Source organism: Pecten maximus, chromosome 1 (genome assembly GCF_902652985.1).
Source record: "Pecten maximus chromosome 1, xPecMax1.1, whole genome shotgun sequence".
Classification (NCBI taxonomy): Eukaryota; Metazoa; Mollusca; class Bivalvia; order Pectinida; family Pectinidae; genus Pecten; species Pecten maximus.
Genome location: NC_047015.1, coordinates 1064706 through 1088109, shown reverse-complemented (window position 1 = coordinate 1088109; position 23404 = coordinate 1064706). Strand labels below are relative to the sequence as shown.

General features: G+C 38.1%; 1 protein-coding gene across 1 annotated transcript; it reads right to left on the bottom strand.

Moving 5' to 3' along the window:
• Window positions 1–355: 355 nt before the first annotated feature.
• On the bottom strand, window positions 356–16920 carry LOC117339847 (sushi, von Willebrand factor type A, EGF and pentraxin domain-containing protein 1-like). Its single transcript, XM_033901558.1, has 9 exons — window positions 16739–16920; window positions 16150–16386; window positions 10441–10683; window positions 9853–10059; window positions 1994–2214; window positions 1463–1700; window positions 1142–1300; window positions 777–935; window positions 356–654 (listed from the first exon to the last, which is right to left on the bottom strand). Exons 2-9 carry the CDS (start codon window positions 16316–16318, stop codon window positions 356–358), a joined length of 1695 nt encoding a protein of 564 aa, XP_033757449.1. The 5' UTR covers window positions 16319–16386; window positions 16739–16920.
• Between the last annotated feature and the right edge of the window lie 6484 nt (window positions 16921–23404).

Here is a 23404-nt window from a genome sequence, read left to right as displayed (position 1 = left end):
TACCCACGCCCCCAAGACTCACCACACCTACGGGCTCATTTAAAGTGGTCTTGAGTGATGTCACCTAGACTACCCACGCCCCCCCCCCCCCCCCCCCCCTAGACTCACCAAACCTACGGGTTCATTTATAGTGGTCTTGAGTGATGTCACCTAGACTACCCAAGCCTCTCCCCTAAACTGACCACACATACCGGTATTTTGTAGTGGTCTTACGTGTTGTCACCTAGACTACCCAAGCCCCACCCCTAAACTGACCACACATACAGGTATTTTGTAGTGGTCTTACGTGTTGTCACCTAGACTACCCAAGCCCCTCCCCTAAACTGACCACACATACAGGTATTTTGTAGTGGTCTTACGTGTTGTCACCTAGACCACCGCGATTATAGCACACTCCGTACTCACCACTGTCACTGAGCCTATTGCAAGTCCGGCTGTAGTGGTCAAACGTGGTGTTAGCCTTTAGACTGACCACATCTCCGTGGTGGAGAGTACACTGCTGGAGCAAGCTGTGATATGAGAAGCCCGTACATCGGACAGTGGTCATTCCTTCCAGTTCCTCACAGAACTGCTCGCACTGATCTAAAGTGCCCGAATAGGTCGGGCCATCCACGCTGTCAATCATATTTGGAGTCATTGTGTACCTACAGGGTTCTAGAACATAACAAGATGGTAAAATCATGATTTAACTCAAATATCTGTGCTGAAGGATGCAACATGAAAATGTTTAATATTTGAATTAACTGAAATAGTTGTCATATAATTTGTGTTCACACCTTGGAGACAGTTTCTAGTCAAGTAGGCTGCGGTTCCTATGTATTTTGTGCCCGTGGGGCAGGCCAGACATGCATGACTGGACACAGGGTATGAGTTTTCCGGACACTGACCACAAGGTGGTAGCCTGGTGTTGGAGTATAAACCATTTCTACACACATCTACAACAAAAGATGGTCATTTGATAACCTCTCTAGCACTTATATATACATATTCAAGTAAACTGCTATTATATCCGATTGATTAATTATTTTCATGAATTACTTGCAATTACTAAACTGCATTATAACACTGGTTAGGGTTAGCTTCAACTCCTAAAATATCAATGGTTTTCCTAGTAAACATAAGTGTGGTATTCATTATCTACCTTTACAATCGGAAGAGTTTGAGGCGCCAGCCTTCTCTGTCCATGTTCCAAGTGGACAGCCGCTGCAAGATGTCATCCCCTCTCTGTCATTGAATGTTCCAAGGGGACATAATTCACAACTATTGTCCTCATTTTTTAAGGTTCCTGGGGGACACACCACTAAAACGACACCAAACATTTATCATGATTCAAAACCATTGACAGATTATTTTTCGTTTGACATATCAAGATACTTTATCATTACATAAGTTTCGGAATCATATTTCCGTGGATAACCCGAGGATAACCCAATGTTATATTTTGAGTGGTTCAGTAACGTACAGCAAACCCTTGTTCCTGATTGGTCCCGTGTTTTAACGTTGTTGTCACACATCTGTTCGTTGGTGACTAGTGCCAGATAATCAGCGGTAATGTTAACGCAGTCAGTAATTCCAAGGATGTTCTTCATTTCCTCTATAACTGACGTGGTTTTTGTAAATATCCAAGCAGTAGCTTGTACACAGTCGTGAGAAGCATCTACAGTCGACGGATCAAACTCGAGCGTGAAAGTGCCGGTAAACTACAGAAGGAAAACAAACACTTTGGTCATTCAACCGTATAATTCAAGGGTACATTAATTACTGAAGTGCATAACCGAAATAAGAAGCATGGTGGTCAAGTTGCCATGTGGCTTAGACGGAGACCAAGGAGATACGGTTCTGACTCAAAGTCTGAAACGACGATAGCCTTATTGATACAGCTTGTATCCGGATGATCCAATTTCCTCACTCTAGTACAATTTAGTATCCAGTCGATGTTTAGAACCAAAACAACTTAGCGAGTAAGGATATAGTAAAATGCGGTAACTCTTACCGTGTTGTTAACGATGTCGGTAAACTGACCACCAGTGATGGTGACAGTACTGACCTCTCCGAGAAAGCCACATACATCGGTCACCCTGTCCGACACTGTGGGGTAGGCCTGCTGGATGCTGGTGAGGTATAGATTGAGACAGTCTACAGACAGGGCACTGCCATTGCTGAGAGGCTGATAGACCAGCTCGTGGACTTGTTTGAAGGATGTTGGCAAAGACGCTGGAAAACAAATTAAACGTTTGATAAGACAATCTTTATTTGGTAAAACATATAAACTTACACATTCTGGTGGGTATGTAGAGTAGAGGTATTTCCAGGGTCCTAGATATAACATATAAACTTACACACACAGGAGGGGATGTAGGGGTATGTCCAATGTCACAGATATAACATATAAACTTACACACACAGGACAGATGTAGGAGTATGTCCAATATCCCAGATATAACATATAAACTTACACACACAGGAGGGGATGTAGGGGTATGTCCAATGTCCCAGATATAACATATAAACTGACACAGGAGGGGATGTAGGGGTATGTCCAATGTCCCAGATATAACATATAAACTTACACACAGGAGGGGATGTAGGGGTATGTCCAATGTCCCAGATATAACATATATACTTACACACACAGGAGGGGATGTAGGGGTATGTCCAATGTCCCAGATATAACATATAAACTTACACACACAGGAGGGATGAAGGGGTGTGTCCAATGTCCCAGATATAACATATAAACTTACACACACAGGAGGGATGTAAGGGTATGTCCAGTGTCCCAGATATAACATATAAACTTACACAGGAGGGATGTAGGGGTATGTCTAATGTCCCATATATAACATATAAACTTACACAGGAGGGATGTAGGGGTATGTCCAATATCCCAGATATAACATATAAACTTACACACACAGGAGGGATGTAGGGGTATGTCCAATGTCCCAATATAATATATAAACTTACACACACAGGAGGGATGTAGGGGTATGTCCAATGTCCCAATATAACATATAAACTTACACACAGGAGGGATGTAGGGGTATGTCCAGTGTACCAGATATAACATATAAACTTACACACACAGGAGGGATGTAGGGGTATGTCCAGTGTACCAGATATAACATATAAACTTACACACACAGGAGGGATGTAGGGGTATGTCCAATGTCCCAATATAATATATAAACTTACACACACAGGAGGGATGTAGGGGTATGTCTAATGTCCAAGATATAACATATAAACTTACACACACAGGAGGGGATGTAGGGGTATGTCCAATGTCCCAGATATAACATATCAACTTACACACACAGGAGGGATGTAGGGGTATGTCCAATGTCCCAGATATAACATATAAACTTACACAGGAGGGATGTAGGGGTATGTCTAATGTCCCAGATATAACATATAAACTTACACACACAGGAGGGATGTAGGGTATTCCAATGTCCCAGATATAACATATAAACTTACACACACAGGAGGGATGTAGGGGTATGTCCAATGTCCCAGATATAACATATAAACTTACACACACAGGAGGGGATGTAGGGGTGTGTCCAGTATCCCAGATATAACATATAAACTTACACACAGGAGGGATGTAGGGGTATGTCCAATGTCCCAGATATAACATATAAACTTACACACACAGGAGGGATGTAGGGGTATGTCCACGGTCCCAGATATAACATATAAACTTACACACAGGAGAGATGTAGGGGTGTGTCCAGTATCCCAGATATAACATATAAACTTACACACACAGGAGGGATGTAGGGGTGTGTCCAATGTCCCAGATATAACATATAAACTTACACACACAGGAGGGGATGAAGGGGTATGTCCAATATCCCAGATATAACATATAAACTTACACACACAGGAGGGATGTAGGGATATTTCCAGTGCCCCAGATATAACATATAAACTTACACACACAGGAGGGGATGAAGGGGTATGTCCAATGTCCCAGATATAACATATAAACTTACACACACAGGAGGGATGTAGGGGTATGTCCAATGTCCCAATATAACATATAAACTTACACACACAGGAGGGGATGTAGGGGTATGTCCAATGTCCCAGATATAACATATAAACTTACACACACAGGAGGGGATGTAGGGGTATGTCCAATGTCCCAGATATAACATATAAACTTACACACACAGGAGGGGATGTAGGGGTATGTCCAATGTCCCAGATATAACATATAAACTAACACACACAGGAGGGATGTAGGGGTATGTCCAATGTCCCAATATAACATATACACTTACACAGGAGGGATGTAGGGGTATGTCCAATGTCCCAATATAACATATACACTTACACAGGAGGGATGTAGGGGTGTGTCCAATGTCCCAATACCACATATAAACTTACACACATAGGAGGGGATGTAGGGGTATGTCCAGTGTCCCAGATATAACATATAAACTTACACAGGAGGGATGTAGGGGTACGTCCAGTGTCCAAGATATAACATATAAACTTACACACACAGGAGGGATGTAGGTGTATGTCCAATGTCCCAATATAACATATAAACTTACACACACAGGAGGGGATGTAGGGATATGTCCAATGTCCCAGATATAACATATAAACTTACACACACAGGAGGGATGTAGGGGTGTGTCCAATGTCCCAGATATAACATATAAACTTACACAGGAGGGATGTAGGGGTGTGTCCAATGTCCCAGATATAACATATAAACTTACACAGGAGGGGATGTAGGGGTATGTCCAGTGTCCCAGATATAACATATAAACTTACACAGGAGGGATGTAGGGGTACGTCCAGTGTCCAAGATATAACATATAAACTTACACACACAGGAGGGATGTAGGTGTATGTCCAATGTCCCAATATAACATATAAACTTACACACACAGGAGGGGATGTAGGGATATGTCCAATGTCCCAGATATAACATATAAACGTACACACACAGGAGGGGATGTAGGGGTATGTCCAGTGTCCCAGATATAACATATAAACTTACACAGGAGGGATGTAGGATATGTCCAATGTCCCAGATATAACATATAATTTTACACAGGAGGGATGTAGGATATGTCCAATGTCCCAATATAACATATAAACTTACACACACAGGAGGGGATGTAGGGATATGTCCAATATCCCAGATATAACATATAAACTTACACACACAGGAGGGGATGTAGGATATGTCCAATGTCCCAGATATAACATATAAACCTACACACACAGGAGGGATGTAGGGGTATGTCCAATGTCCCAATATAACATATAAACTTACACACACAGGAGGGGATGTAGGGATATGTCCAATATCCCAGATATAACATATAAACTTACACACACAGGAGGGGATGTAGGATATGTCCAATGTCCCAGATATAACATATAAACTTACACACACAGGAGGGGATGTAGGGGTATGTCCAATGTCCCAGATATAACATATAAACTTACACACACAGGAGGGATGTAGGGGTATGTCCAGTGTCCCAGATATAACATATAAACTTACACACACAGGAGGGGATGTAGGGGTGTGTCCAATGTCCCAGATATAACATATAAACTTACACAGGAGGGATGTAGGGGTGTGTCCAATGTCCCAGATATAACATATAAACTTACACACAGGAGGGATGTAGGGGTATGTCCAGTGTCCCAGATATAACATATAAACTTACACACACAGGAGGGGATGTAGGGGTATGTCTAATGTCCCAGATATAACATATAAACTTACACACACAGGCGGGGTGTAGGGGTATGTCTAATGTCCCAGATATAACATATAAACTTACACACACAGGAGGGATGTAGGGTATGTCCTTGTATTGTCCCAGATATAACATATAAACTTACACACACAGGCGGGGTGTAGGGGTATGTCCAATGTCCCAGATATAACATATAAACTTACACACACAGGAGGGGATGTAGGGGTGTGTCCAATATCCCAGATATAACATATAAACTAACACACACAGGAGGGATGTAGGGGTATGTCCAATGTCCCAATATAACATATACACTTACACAGGAGGGATGTAGGGGTATGTCCAATGTCCCAATATAACATATACACTTACACAGGAGGGATGTAGGGGTGTGTCCAATGTCCCAATACCACATATAAACTTACACACATAGGAGGGGATGTAGGGGTATGTCCAGTGTCCCAGATATAACATATAAACTTACACAGGAGGGATGTAGGGGTACGTCCAGTGTCCAAGATATAACATATAAACTTACACACACAGGAGGGATGTAGGTGTATGTCCAATGTCCCAATATAACATATAAACTTACACACACAGGAGGGGATGTAGGGGTATGTCCAATGTCCCAGATATAACATATAAACTTACACACACAGGAGGGATGTAGGGGTGTGTCCAATGTCCCAGATATAACATATAAACTTACACAGGAGGGATGTAGGGGTGTGTCCAATGTCCCAGATATAACATATAAACTTACACAGGAGGGGATGTAGGGGTATGTCCAGTGTCCCAGATATAACATATAAACGTACACACACAGGAGGGGATGTAGGGGTATGTCCAGTGTCCCAGATATAACATATAAACTTACACAGGAGGGATGTAGGATATGTCCAATGTCCCAGATATAACATATAATTTTACACAGGAGGGATGTAGGATATGTCCAATGTCCCAATATAACATATAAACTTACACACACAGGAGGGGATGTAGGGATATGTCCAATATCCCAGATATAACATATAAACTTACACACACAGGAGGGGATGTAGGATATGTCCAATGTCCCAGATATAACATATAAACCTACACACACAGGAGGGATGTAGGGGTATGTCCAATGTCCCAATATAACATATAAACTTACACACACAGGAGGGGATGTAGGGATATGTCCAATATCCCAGATATAACATATAAACTTACACACACAGGAGGGGATGTAGGATATGTCCAATGTCCCAGATATAACATATAAACCTACACACACAGGAGGGGATGTAGGGGTATGTCCAATGTCCCAGATATAACATATAAACTTACACACACAGGAGGGATGTAGGGGTATGTCCAGTGTCCCAGATATAACATATAAACTTACACACACAGGAGGGGATGTAGGGGTGTGTCCAATGTCCCAGATATAACATATAAACTTACACAGGAGGGATGTAGGGGTATGTCCAATGTCCCAGATATAACATATAAACTTACACACAGGAGGGATGTAGGGGTATGTCCAGTGTCCCAGATATAACATATAAACTTACACACACAGGAGGGGATGTAGGGGTATGTCTAATGTCCCAGATATAACATATAAACTTACACACACAGGCGGGGTGTAGGGGTATGTCTAATGTCCCAGATATAACATATAAACTTACACACACAGGAGGGATGTAGGGTATGTCCTTGTATTGTCCCAGATATAACATATAAACTTACACACACAGGCGGGGTGTAGGGGTATGTCCAATGTCCCAGATATAACATATAAACTTACACACACAGGAGGGGATGTAGGGGTGTGTCCAATATCCCAGATATAACATATAAACGTACACACACAGGAGGGATGTAGGGGTATGTCCAATGTCCCAATATAACATATACACTTACACAGGAGGGATGTAGGGGTATGTCCAATGTCCCAATATAACATATACACTTACACAGGAGGGATGTAGGGGTGTGTCCAATGTCCCAATATAACATATAAACTTACACACATAGGAGGGGATGTAGGGGTATGTCCAGTGTCCCAGATATAACATATAAACTTACACAGGAGGGATGTAGGGGTACGTCCAGTGTCCAAGATATAACATATAAACTTACACACACAGGAGGGATGTAGGTGTATGTCCAATGTCCCAATATAACATATAAACTTACACACACAGGAGGGGATGTAGGGATATGTCCAATGTCCCAGATATAACATATAAACTTACACACACAGGAGGGATGTAGGGGTGTGTCCAATGTCCCAGATATAACATATAAACTTACACAGGAGGGATGTAGGGGTGTGTCCAATGTCCCAGATATAACATATAAACTTACACAGGAGGGGATGTAGGGGTATGTCCAGTGTCCCAGATATAACATATAAACTTACACACACAGGAGGGGATGTAGGGGTATGTCCAGTGTCCCAGATATAACATATAAACTTACACAGGAGGGATGCAGGATATGTCCAATGTCCCAGATATAACATATAAACTTACACAGGAGGGATGTAGGATATGTCCAATGTCCCAATATAACATATAAACTTACACACACAGGAGGGGATGTAGGGATATGTCCAATATCCCAGATATAACATATAAACTTACACACACAGGAGGGGATGTAGGATATGTCCAATGTCCCAGATATAACATATAAACTTACACACACAGGAGGGGATGTAGGGGTGTGTCCAATATCCCAGATATAACATATAAACGTACACACACAGGAGGGATGTAGGGGTATGTCCAATGTCCCAATATAACATATACACTTACACAGGAGGGATGTAGGGGTATGTCCAATGTCCCAATATAACATATACACTTACACAGGAGGGATGTAGGGGTGTGTCCAATGTCCCAATATAACATATAAACTTACACACATAGGAGGGGATGTAGGGGTATGTCCAGTGTCCCAGATATAACATATAAACTTACACAGGAGGGATGTAGGGGTACGTCCAGTGTCCAAGATATAACATATAAACTTACACACACAGGAGGGATGTAGGTGTATGTCCAATGTCCCAATATAACATATAAACTTACACACACAGGAGGGGATGTAGGGATATGTCCAATGTCCCAGATATAACATATAAACTTACACACACAGGAGGGATGTAGGGGTGTGTCCAATGTCCCAGATATAACATATAAACTTACACAGGAGGGATGTAGGGGTGTGTCCAATGTCCCAGATATAACATATAAACTTACACAGGAGGGGATGTAGGGGTATGTCCAGTGTCCCAGATATAACATATAAACTTACACACACAGGAGGGGATGTAGGGGTATGTCCAGTGTCCCAGATATAACATATAAACTTACACAGGAGGGATGCAGGATATGTCCAATGTCCCAGATATAACATATAAACTTACACAGGAGGGATGTAGGATATGTCCAATGTCCCAATATAACATATAAACTTACACACACAGGAGGGGATGTAGGGATATGTCCAATATCCCAGATATAACATATAAACTTACACACACAGGAGGGGATGTAGGATATGTCCAATGTCCCAGATATAACATATAAACTTACACACACAGGAGGGATGTAGGTGTGTGTCCAATATCCCAGATATAACATATAAACTTACAAACACAGGAGGGGATGTAGGAGTATGTCCAATGTCCCAGATATAACATATAAACTTACACACACAGGAGGGATGTAGGGGTATGTCCAATGTCCCAGATATAACATATAAACTTACACAGGAGGGGATTTAGGGGTGTGTCCAATGTCCCAATATAACATATAAACTTACACACACAGGAGGGATGTAGGGGTGTGTCCAATATCCCAGATATAACATATAAACGTACACACACAGGAGGGATGTAGGGGTGTGTCCAATGTCCCAGATATAACATAAACTTACACACACAGGAGGGATGTAGGGGTGTGTCCAATGTCCCAGATATAACATATAAACTTACACACACAGGAGGGGATGTAGGGGTGTGTCCAGTGTCCCAGATATAACATATAAACTTACACATACAGGAGGGATGTAGGGGTGTGTCCAGTGTCCCAGATATAACATATAAACTTACACACACAGGAGGGGATGTAAGGGTATGTCCAGTTTCCCCCTATATCACATTCCGTGATGAAAACATCGTAGGCTGGACTGTAGTCTTCGTAAAAGTAATAGCCTTGGTTGCATTCTCCTTCACACCTATACCCGGCATTGTCCAATGTCACACTACAGTTTAACTGACCATTTGTTGGAATGGTCAACGTAGCAGGATTGCAGGTGGCTGTTTGGATATGGAAATTTTAGTCAAAAGAACAGTGGTTAAATAGTACATGGTATATAAGGTGAGATTGTACATTAGACACATACTCATGTATCACTTTAGGATATGAATATACGAATGATACGATAGAGTAAGTTTCTTATTGGTGATGCTAAATGTTGAAATCAAAAAGGGAAGCTACGAATTAAAGGAGACGCACTCGTTCAATAATTCAATCAAACTTGTTAGTACCAAATACGAGTCTTCGTATGTCAATCGTTACATTCCTTTAACGCAGTAGTATTATCTATATACTTAGTGTAATTGTATGAAATATACAGTATATTCACTTAAGATAGATTAAACATCTTCAATAAGTGCCTAGTATCAAAGCCATCCTACCCTTTATTTTCACTTGGAACCAGCACGTATCAAAGTTTCCCTTCGTATCTGTGATGTTGCCATATATGGTAAAATCTTTGTCCAAGGTTTCTGCCGATACCTGCACTTGATCTGGTCCAAAGTCCAATGTTGCGGATGAAGGAAATACGGAGAAATTTGCGGATGAAATGATGATAGTGTAGGGTTGGTCCATTAGATAAGCGGTGAATGAATCAGGACAATGAATCTTTGGTAAACTCTCATCTGGAAATGTTAAGATTGTTGGGTCTGAAGCAGTTTAACAAAAACAATACGAATACCGATATATTTAGTAATTCAATATAAAACGAGGGATTTTAAAAGATCTTAATACTGAGCAATGGTTGGTCAGCAGTCCTGAAAAGACTGGTTTTAAAGCATGTATAGTTCTTTTAGAAAACAGGAATCGTTCTGGTAATAGTGCTTTCAGACAAGAATCATATTATTAGATGGCAAATATACATGCACAACAATAAAACTGCCATTTAAATCTTTAATATGGTTTTAAAATCCGGAACAAGAAATACAGAATGATGTATTTTATTCATTTTATCATTTTCTTTCTTTCTTTTTTTTTTTGTTTTTTGTTTTTGTTATCATGCTTTTCATGCTCTTACGGTTGATGAACATAATTTATTTAACACTGACAGTGAATCTAATGCAGTGTGTTCTCCTTTTACCCATTAACTATATTGGAATCGGACGTGTTCCAATGTCTTAAAGTTACCATAATCACACCAATACAAAGTTTGTTGAGACCTGTTTTAGAACCACGTGGCACCTTGACTACAGCAATATCATGCACAATAATTATACTGTGATTGTCAAGTAATCATAATTTCACACGTTCATAGGTAAGTTGAGGACACTACCCTGTGATGGTGATCGTTTATTGGTAGGTTTAGGACACTACCCTCTGATGCTGATCGTTCATTGGTAGGCTGTAGACAATACCTATCTGATACGATCGTGATGATGACCTTCATTGGTAGATTGTATACAATACATCCCTAATATGATCATGATGATTAAAATACCGTCCCGATACGATTGTGATGATGACAATACCTCCCTAATATGATCGTGATGATTAAAATACCGTCCCGATACGATTGTGATGATGACAATACCTACCCGATATAACCGTGATTATGACAATACCGTCCCGATACGACTGTGATGGTGACAATACCTACCCGATACGATTGTGTTAATGACAATACCGTCCTTATACGACTGTGATGGTGACAATACCGTCCCGATACGACTGTGATGATGACAATACCGTCCCGATACGACTGTGATGATGACAATACCGTCCCGATACGACTGTGATGATAACAATACCGTCCCGATACGATTGTGATGATGACAATACCGTCCCGATATGATTGTGATGATAACAATACTCTCCCGATACGATTGTGATTATGACAATACCGTCCCGATACGACTGTGATGGTGACAATGCCGTCCTGATACGACTCTGATTATGACAATATCGTCCCGATACGACTGTGATTATGACAATACCGTCCCGATACTACTGTAATGATGACAATACCGTCCCTATACGACTGTGATGATGACAATACCGTCCCGATACGACTGAGATGATGACAATACCGTCCCGATATGACTGTGATTATGACAATACCGTCCCGATACTACTGGGATGATGACAATACCGTCCCGATACGACTGTGATGATGACAATACCGTCCCTATACGACTGTGATGATGGTAATATCTAGCCGATACGACTGTGATGATGACAATACCGTCCCGATACGACTGTGATTATGACAATATGCCTGAACATCTATAGTGCTGCTGAATTTAAGGCTGGGTGCCAATCCTGTATCTAAGCAATAGCTATTAACTGAGAACAAAATCTTTTTATAACTCTGTAACATGATCATAATTTGACAAAGGATATACTAGAACCTTATTACCTCCCTTTCCCACTAATTGTTAGTTCTTTTTATAATTACCTCCCTTTGACCATATATAAAAATTAATATATTCATAAAAAAAAATTCCATCTCCATAGATATTTCATCTCCATTGACTTAATTTATATACATATTTCTTATACTTCTTCACTTTCAATTGTTTTAGTTTAATTCTACTATTGTTCTGTTTGTATTGGGGAAGACTTATATAGGCCAAGCCTGCTGTCTAACCCATTTGTATAAATGTTATACAATAAAATATGTTGAAATGAAATTATGACAATACCGTCCCGATACGACTGTGACTATGACAATACCGTCCCGATACGACTGTGATTATGACAATACCGTCCCGATACGACTGTGATGATGACAATACCGTCCCGATACGACTGTGATTATGACAATACCGTCCCGATACTACTGCAATGATGACAATACCGTCCCGATACGACTGTGATTATGACAATACCGTCCCGATATGATTGTGATGATAACAATACCGTCCCGATACGATTGTGATGTTGACAATACCGTCCCGATATGATTGTGATGATAACAATACCCTCCCGATACGATTGTGATTATGACAATACCGTCCCGATACGACTGTGATGGTGACAATACCGTCCTGATACGACTCTGATTATGACAATACCGTCCCAATACGACTGTGATGGTGACAATATCGTCCCGATACGACTGTGATTATGACAATACCGTCCCGATACTACTGTAATGATGACAATACCGTCCCTATACGACTGTGATGATGACAATACCGTCCCGATACGACTGAGATGATGACAATACCGTCCCGATATGACTGTGATTATGACAATACCGTCCCGATACTACTGGGATGATGACAATACCGTCCCGATACGACTGTGATGATGACAATACCGTCCCTATACGACTGTGATGATGGTAATATCTAGCCGATACGACTGTGATGATGACAATACCGTCCCGATACGACTGTGATTATGACAATATGCCTGAACATCTATAGTGCTGCTGAATTTAAGGCTGGGTGCCAATCCTGTATCTAAGCAATAGCTATTAACTGAGAACAAAATCTTTTTATAACTCTGTAACATGATCATAATTTGACAAAGGATATACTAGAACCTTATTACCTCCCTTTCCCACTAATTGTTAGTTCTTTTTATAATTACCTCCCTTTGACCATATATAAAAATTAATATATTCATAAAAAAAAATTCCATCTCCATAGATATTTCATCTCCATTGACTTAATTTATATACATATTTCTTATACTTCTTCACTTTCAATTGTTTTAGTTTAATTCTACTATTGTTCTGTTTGTATTGGGGAAGACTTATATAGGCCAAGCCTGCTGTCTAACCCATTTGTATAAATGTTATACAATAAAATATGTTGAAATGAAATTATGACAATACCGTCCCGATACGACTGTGACTATGACAATACCGTCCCGATACGACTGTGATTATGACAATACCGTCCCGATACGACTGTGATGATGACAATACCGTCCCGATACGACTGTGATTATGACAATACCGTCCCGATACTACTGTAATGATGACAATACCGTCCCGATACGACTGTGATTATGACAATACCGTCCCGATATGAATGTGATGATAACAATACCGTCCCGATACGATTGTGATGATGACAATACCGTCCCGATATGATTGTGATGATAACAATACCCTCCCGATACGATTGTGATTATGACAATACCGTCCCGATACGACTGTGATGGTGACAATACCGTCCTGATACGACTCTGATTATGACAATACCGTCCCAATACGACTGTGATGGTGACAATATCGTCCCGATACGACTGTGATTATGACAATACCGTCCCGATACTACTGTGATGATGACAATACCGTCCCTATACGACTGTGATGATGACAATACCGTCCCTATACAACTGTGATGGTGACAATACCGTCCCGATACGACTGTGATTATGACAAAACCGTCCCGATACGACTGTGATGATGACAATACCGTCCCGATACGACTGTGATTATGACAATACCGTCCCCATACTACTGTAATGATGACAATACCGTCCCTATACGACTGTGATGATGACAATACCGTCCCGATACGACTGTGATGGTGACAATACCGTCCCGATACGATTGTGATGATGTCAATACCGTCCCGATACGATTGTGATGGTGACAATACCGTCCCGATACGACTGTGATGATGATAATACCGACCAGATACGATAGTGATGATGACAATACTGTCCCGATACGATTGCAATGATGACAATACCGACCCGATATAACCGTGATTATGACAATACCGTCCCGATACGACTGTGATGGTGACAATACCTACCCGATACGATTGTGTTGATGACAATACCGTCCTTATACGACTGTGATGGTGACAATACCGTCCCGATACGACTGTGATGATGACAATACCGTCCCGATACGACTGTGATTGTGACAATACCGTCACGATACGACTGTGATTATGACAATACCGTCCCGATATGATTGTGATGATAACAATACCGTCCCGATACGATTGTGATGATGACAATACCGTCCCGATATGATTGTGATGATAACAATACCCTCCCGATACGATTGTGATTATGACAATACCTTCCCGATACGACTGTGACTATGACAATACCGTCCCGATATGATTGTGATGATAACAATACCCTCCCGATACGATTGTGATGGTGACAATGCCGTCCTGATACGACTCTGATTATGACAATACCGTCCCGATACGACTGTGATGGTGACATTATCGTCCCGATACGACTGTGATTATGACAATACCGTCCCGATACGATTGTGATGATGACAATACCGTCCCTATACGACTGTGACTATGACAATACCGTCCCTATACGACTGTGATGATGACAATACCGTCCCTATACGACTGTGATGATGACAATACCGTCCCGATACGATTGTGATGATGACAATACGTCCCTATACCACTGTGATGATGACAATACCGTCCCTATACGACTGTGATGATGACAATACGTCCCTATACAACTGTGATGATGACAATACCGTCCCTATACGACTGCGATGATGACAATACCGTCCCTATACGACTGTGATGATGACAATACCGTCCCTATACGACTGTGATGATGACAATACCGTCCCGATACGATTGTGATGGTGACAATACCGTCCCGATACTAATGTAATGATGACAATACCGTCCCGATACGATTGTGATGATGACAATACCGTCCCTATACGACTGTGATGATGACCATACCGTCCCGATACGATTGTGATGATGACAATACCGTCCCTATACGACTGTAATGATGACAATACCGTCCCGATACGACTGTGATTATGACAATACTGTCCCTATACGACTGTGATGATGACAATACCTTCCCAATACGATTGTGATGATGACAATACCTTCCCAATACGATTGTGATTATGACAATACCGTCCCGATACGACTGTGATTATGACAATACTGTCCCTATACGACTGTGATGATGACAATACTTTCCCAATACGATTGTGATGATGACAATACCTTCCCAATACGATTGTGATTATGACAATACCGTCCCGATACGACTATGATTATGACAATACCGTCCCGATACGACTGTGATGGTGAAAATACCGTCCCGATACGATTGTGATGGTGATAGTACATTGATAGGTCGAAGACAATACCCACTATGGGAGATTGTGTATTTACCCGATACAACGATGGCAATCCTACATTCTGCTGTGTTACCGGCGATGTCTGTAGCAGTGTAGACCACGGTTAGATTATCCAGTACCGGGTCAGAGGGGTCAAAGTTTGAAGGTGTCACTGTAAAGTTAGACAATGCTAAATTGTCGTTGGCTACAGGGAGGAGAAACATAGGCGATGCGTACTTATCCACACTCACAGTCCCCTCAGGACATCCTGAAATGGTTGGTCTGGTAACATCTACAAAGAAACGAAAGATCCTTGAGTGTCGCTAAGACTACGATGATATATAAAGTCAGTGTGTGGTATACCAAGGTCAGTGTGTGGTATACCAAGGTCAGTGTGTGGTATATCAAGGTCAGTGTGTGGTATACCAAGGTCAGTGTGTGGTATATCAAGGTCAGTGTGTGGTATACCAAGGTCAGTGTGTGGTATATCAAGGCCAATGTGTGGTATACCAAAGTCAGCGTCATGTTAAAACAAAGTCGTCGTGATACTATATCAAGGTCAGCGTGCTATTCTACCAAGGTCAGCGTTATGTTCCATATTTACTCCTACAGATACCGAAGTGAAGGCTATGCTGTTAACTCACCATTACAGGCAGGAACCGAACTGTTCCAAACTAAAGATGCATTATCTTGGGTTAAAACACACTCCAGCTGTTCGTGCCCCACAATCTCCAACTCAGGATCATCACAGCGGAATCTGATCAGTCCTCCTAGAGAGGGGTCTGTCCCCACAAACGATCCCCTCAATGGCCTGCCTGGGTCTGGACACGTGATCGCTAAAATGTACCCCGAAAGTCCAGTCCAATATTATATATATCAACGTATACCCCGACAGTTCAGGCCCAATATTATAAATATCAACATGTACCCCGACAGTTCAGGCCCAATATTATAAATATCAACATGTACTCCGACATTTCAGGCCCAATATTATAAATATCAACGTATACCTCGACAGTTCATGCCAAATAGTCAAGGCCCGATATCAGAGATAGCATTTATTATCAATATCTATATGAGGTGAAATTACTGATATTCATATTTCTTATTTTACTCTCAATAAATATAGTGATAACATATATACCACTGGACATTTAATGTAGTGATAACATATATACCACTGGACATTAAATGATAATGATAACATATATACCACTGGTCATTAATGATGACATATATACCACTGGACATTAATGATGACATATATACCACTGGACATTAAATAATAACATATATTCCACTTGACATTAAATGTAGTGATGACATATATACCACTGGACATTAAATGATAACATATATACCACTGGACATTAATGATAACATATATACCACTGGACATTAATGATAACATATATACCACTGGACATTAATGATAACATATATACCACTGGACATTAAATGTAGTGATAACATATATACCACTGGACATTAATGATAACATATATACCACTGGACATTAATGATAACATATATACCACTGGACATTAATGATAACATATATACCACTGGACATTAATGATAACATATACACCACTGGACATTAAATGTAATGATAACATATATACCACTGGACATTAAATGATAACATATATACCACTGGACATAATGATGACATATATACCACTGGACATTAATGATAACATATATACCACTGGACATTAATGATAACATATATACCACTGGACATAATGATGACATATATACCACTGGACATTAATGATAACATATATACCACTGGACATTAAATGATAACATATATACCACTGGACATTAAATGATAACATATATACCACTGGACATTAAATGTAGTGATAACATATATACCACTGGACATTAATGATAACATATATACCACTGGACATAAATGATAAACAATATACCATGGACATACATAATATACCACTGGATATTAAATGTCTATAAACATATATACCACTGGACATTAAATGATAACATAATACCACTGGACATTACATATTACGTTAATGATACATATTACACTGGACATTAATAAAACATATTCCCGGAATTAGAAAATTAATTCAAAATGTGACATTACCCATATTAATTTACATTATCCCAGGGGCCAAATATTTGGATACAAATATCCCCGGACATTAATATAAAATTTTAACCATCAATTAAAAATGTAAACAATTATACCCGGATTTAAATATAAATAAGACCATACTTTTAAATGATACATTTCCATACATTTTAAAAATTAAATGAAAAAATGAAACATATAACCACTGGACATTAAATGATAACAATTCCCACGGCTTTAAAAAGATAACTAAACCACTGGACAAAAATAAAAACAATACCCCACGGACTTAAATGATGAAATTTAAAACCACTGGCTTTAAATGTAACATATATACCACGGACATTAAATAAAAACAAAAAACCACTGGAATTAAATGAAAACCCATTACCACGGGACTTTAAAAGATAACATTATCCCAGGGGACAAATATAACATATATCCCTGGACTTTTAAATGATAAACAAAACCAGGGGACTTTAAAAATTAGTATAACAAATACCCTGGACATTAAATGAAAACAATAACCAGGGACAAAAAGATAACTATTACCAGGACATAAATTATAACATTAACATGGACTTAAATTAAACATATAACCCCACGGGAATTAATGTAACATTTTACCACTGGACATTAAATAAAATATATACCACTGGACATTAAATTTATTAAACAAAAAATTAAAAACCACTGGACTTTAAATGTGTAAAAACATATATACCACTGGACTTTAAAAGTGTATCAATATAACCACGGGGAAAAAAAACCTTAAAATTAAAAAATGAACATATATCCCCACGGGACATTAATGATAACATAATACCACGGGGACTTAAATAAACAATATACCATGGACATTAAATGGTAAAATATACCACGGGAAAAAAGTGTGAAATATAACCACGGACTTTAAATATACATTATACCACTGGACTAAATAATAACATATTAAACCACGGAATTAAATGTCGTGATAACATATATACACACTGGGGACATTAATGTCGTGATAAACCTATATACCACTGGACATTAAATGATAACATATATACCACTGGGACATTAAATTGTAGTGATGGACATTTATATACCACTGGACATTAAATTGATAACATTATTATACCACTGGACATTAATGTAGTGATGACATTATTACCACTGGACATTACATGTAGTAACATATATACCACTTTGACATTAAATGTCGTGATACATATATACCACTTTGGACATATCATGTACGTGATACCATATATTACCTCTGACATTAAATAATAACATATATACCACTTGGACATTAATTTAGTGACATATATCACTGAATACCACTGAGAACATATACCACTGGACTTAATGATAACATATATACCACTGGACATTAATGATGACATATATACACTGGACATAAATAGATAACATTATATAACCACTGGACATTAATGTAGTGATAACATATATACCACTGGACATTAAATAGTATAACATATATACCACTGGACATTAAATGTAGTGATAACATATATACCACTGGACTTAAATGATAACATTAACCACTGGACTTAAATGATAACATTTTAAACCAGGACTTAAATGAAATATCCCAAATGGCTTTAAATGATAAAAATTTTAAAAACAAAAAAACTTTAAATTTAATGATAACTATTCCCAGGACATTAAATAATAACATATAAACCCACTGGCCATTTAATGATAACATATATACCACGGGCTTTAAAATGATAACATAATCCACGGAAAAAAGGGAAAACAATAACCACCAATTAATGTGTATAACTTTCCACGGACTTTAAAATAAAACATATATACCAGGAATTAAATTTTAACATATATACCACTGGACTAATTGGAAAAAAAAATTTTTATTCCCACGGGACTTTAATGGAACATATCCCACTGGAATTAAATAAAAAAATAAATTTCTAATACCACTGGACTTAAAATGATGATCTATTAACCATGGACAAAAGGTTAAAACTTAACCACGGACATTAATGATGACTTTTAACCACGGGAATTAAAAAAATATATACCCCATTTTGACATTAAAATGCTTTATAACTATACCACTGGACATTAATTTGATAACATATAATGACTTTAAAAATGTGTGATAACTATATACCATGGAAATTTTTAAAACAAAATTACCCTGGAATTAATGACATATACCCCGGGACATTAATTAATGAAAAAATTTTTAAACCACGGAAAATTAAAATGATAACATTTTCCCGGGACAAAAAAATGGTGAAACATATACCACGGACATAAATAATAAAAATATCCCATGGACTTAAATGATAACATTATACCATGGACATTTAAATTTGATACTTTTCCCCAACTGGACATTAATGTTGAAAAACATATATACCCTGGCTTAATAAAAATTACCACGGGGACTTAAATGATGAAAAATAAACCACTGACATTAAATATAACATATCCCACGGACTTTTAATTAAAATTTCCCCCGGGACTTTAAATGATAAAAAATTCCCACGGATTTTTAAATATAACATAATACCACTGGACTTTAAAAGGGTTGAAACATATACCACTGGACTTTTAAATTGGATAACATATATACCACGGGCCCCATTAAAATGTAAAATATATACCACGGGACATTAATGAAAACAATATACCACTGGACATTAAATGATAACATAAACCATTTAAATTAATTTGTGAAAACATATATACCACGGGACTTAAATGATACCATAACCATGGACATTAAATAAAAACTAATACCCCCCTTTTGCTTTTAAAATGGTTAATGATAAAATAAAACCCCCACTGGACATTAAATTTGGAAATATATACCATGGCCCAAATTAAATTTTAAAAGGAAAAAAACAATTACCACGGGACATTAATGAAAAACATATATCCACGGGAAAAAAAAACCCCCACTTTAAAATTTGGGATAACAATATACCACGGGAATTTAAAGTGTGAAAACTTTAAAACCATACTTAAAAGGGTTTTAAAACCCTATATACACGGACTTAAAAATACATTATCCCAGGAATTAAAATGAAAAATATATCCATGGCATTAATGATACATATATACCAGGGACTTAAAGGGGAAACATAATACCATGGACATTAAAGATATCATAATACCACTGACATTAATATAACTATAAACCCCGGACAAAAAATGATACATATATACCACGGGAATTTTAATGGTAAAAATTTTAACCACTGGACAAAAATTTGAAAACAATATACCACTGGCATTAAATGTTTAAAAGGGATAAAAAAATATACCATGGACTTAAATTACATATATACCACGGACATAAATATAACTTATACCACGGGACAAAATTATATAAACATATAACCACTGGCATTAATATAACATATATAACCACGGACAAAAATATACTTACCACGGGACTTTAAATTTGGATAACATAAAAACCCCTGGACTTTAAAATATAACAAAATACCACGGGCTTAAATGTCTAATCCACCAAAAATATACCACGGACATTAATGTAAGGAAACATATAACCACGGGGACAATGATACAATAACCACTGGACAAAAATATAACAAATCCCACTGGCATTAAATTATGATAACAATATACCACTGGACAAAAAGGGATAACATAATACCAGGGACTTAAAATTTTATAACAAAATTTCCACTGACTTAATATAAACATATATACCACTGGACTTAAATGCTTACCCCTATTAAAAAACAAACCCCCTGGAATTAATGTGTGATACATATATACCATGGAAAAAAATAAATATTACCACTGGCATTAATGTAAACAATATACCACGGGAATTTAAATGGATACATTTTAACCCGGAACAAAAATTTGAAACATATTCCAGGGGACATTAAATTTTAAATAAACATTTAATTATAAAACCCCGGGACATTTAATGAAAAACTATATACCACTGGACTTAATGAAAAACATAATACCACTGGCAAAAATTTTGGGAAAATATAACCCGGGAAACATTAATTGTGATAACTATATACCCCCATTAAATTACTTAAAGGGCTAAATAAAACAAAATACCGGGGACTTTAAATGTTGAAAACATATATTGGCTTTGCCCTTTCCGCTAATAACAATTATCCACGGACTTTAAGATAACATAAACCCCTGGCAAAATAAAACATATACCCCACTGGCTTTAATGTGTGATAAATTTTACCACTGGACTTAAAAAGGTAACTATTAACTGGACTTTAAAGGGGTGAAACATATAAAACCACGGACAAAAATAAAAACATATAACCAGGGGACTTTTAATGATTAAAAAATATACCACTATTAAAAAAATGATAAATTACCACTGGAATTTAATGAAACAATTACCAGGACATTAAATAAAAATATCCCCACTGGAAAAATGTAGGATACAATTCCACGGACATTAAAAGTAGTAAACATATATCCCAAATGGAATATGTCTTAACCACGGGCAAAAATGATAACTAAACCACTGGACATTAATGATAACATTATACACGGGACTTTAAATTTTGATCAAAATACCACTGGACTTAAAGTGTGAAAACATTATCCACGACTTAATGATAACTTAAAACCACGGACTTAAATTAACATATTACCACTGGCATTAAATGTATGTAACAATACCCTGACTTAAAATTGTAAAACATTATACCATGGACATTAATTTATAACATATAACCACTGAACATTAATATCTTTATACCACTTTTGGGGAAAAAACCCGGGACTTTAAAATAAAAACATATAACCCCCTTTGAAAATTAAATGGTTTTTTTGGTAACATTTACCAGGGGCTTTAAAATTTGTGAAAACATTATACCACTGGAATTAAATGGGATAACTTTTAAAAACCACTGGAAACATAAACCCGGGATTTTGATAAATTATCCACGGACTTTAAAATTGTAACATATTACCACTGGCTTTAAATGTCCCCGGGGTTTAAAAAATAATACCATGGATTTTAAATGTAGTGATAACATTATCCCCGGGAATTAATTTGGATACAATACCCGGACATTAAATTTTGTGTAACTTATACCCTGGACTTTAAATGTGTGAAACATATAACCACGGCTTAAATTGTGAAAACATAATCCACTGCTTTAAAATTTAAAATACCACGGAAACTTTTAATGATAACTATATA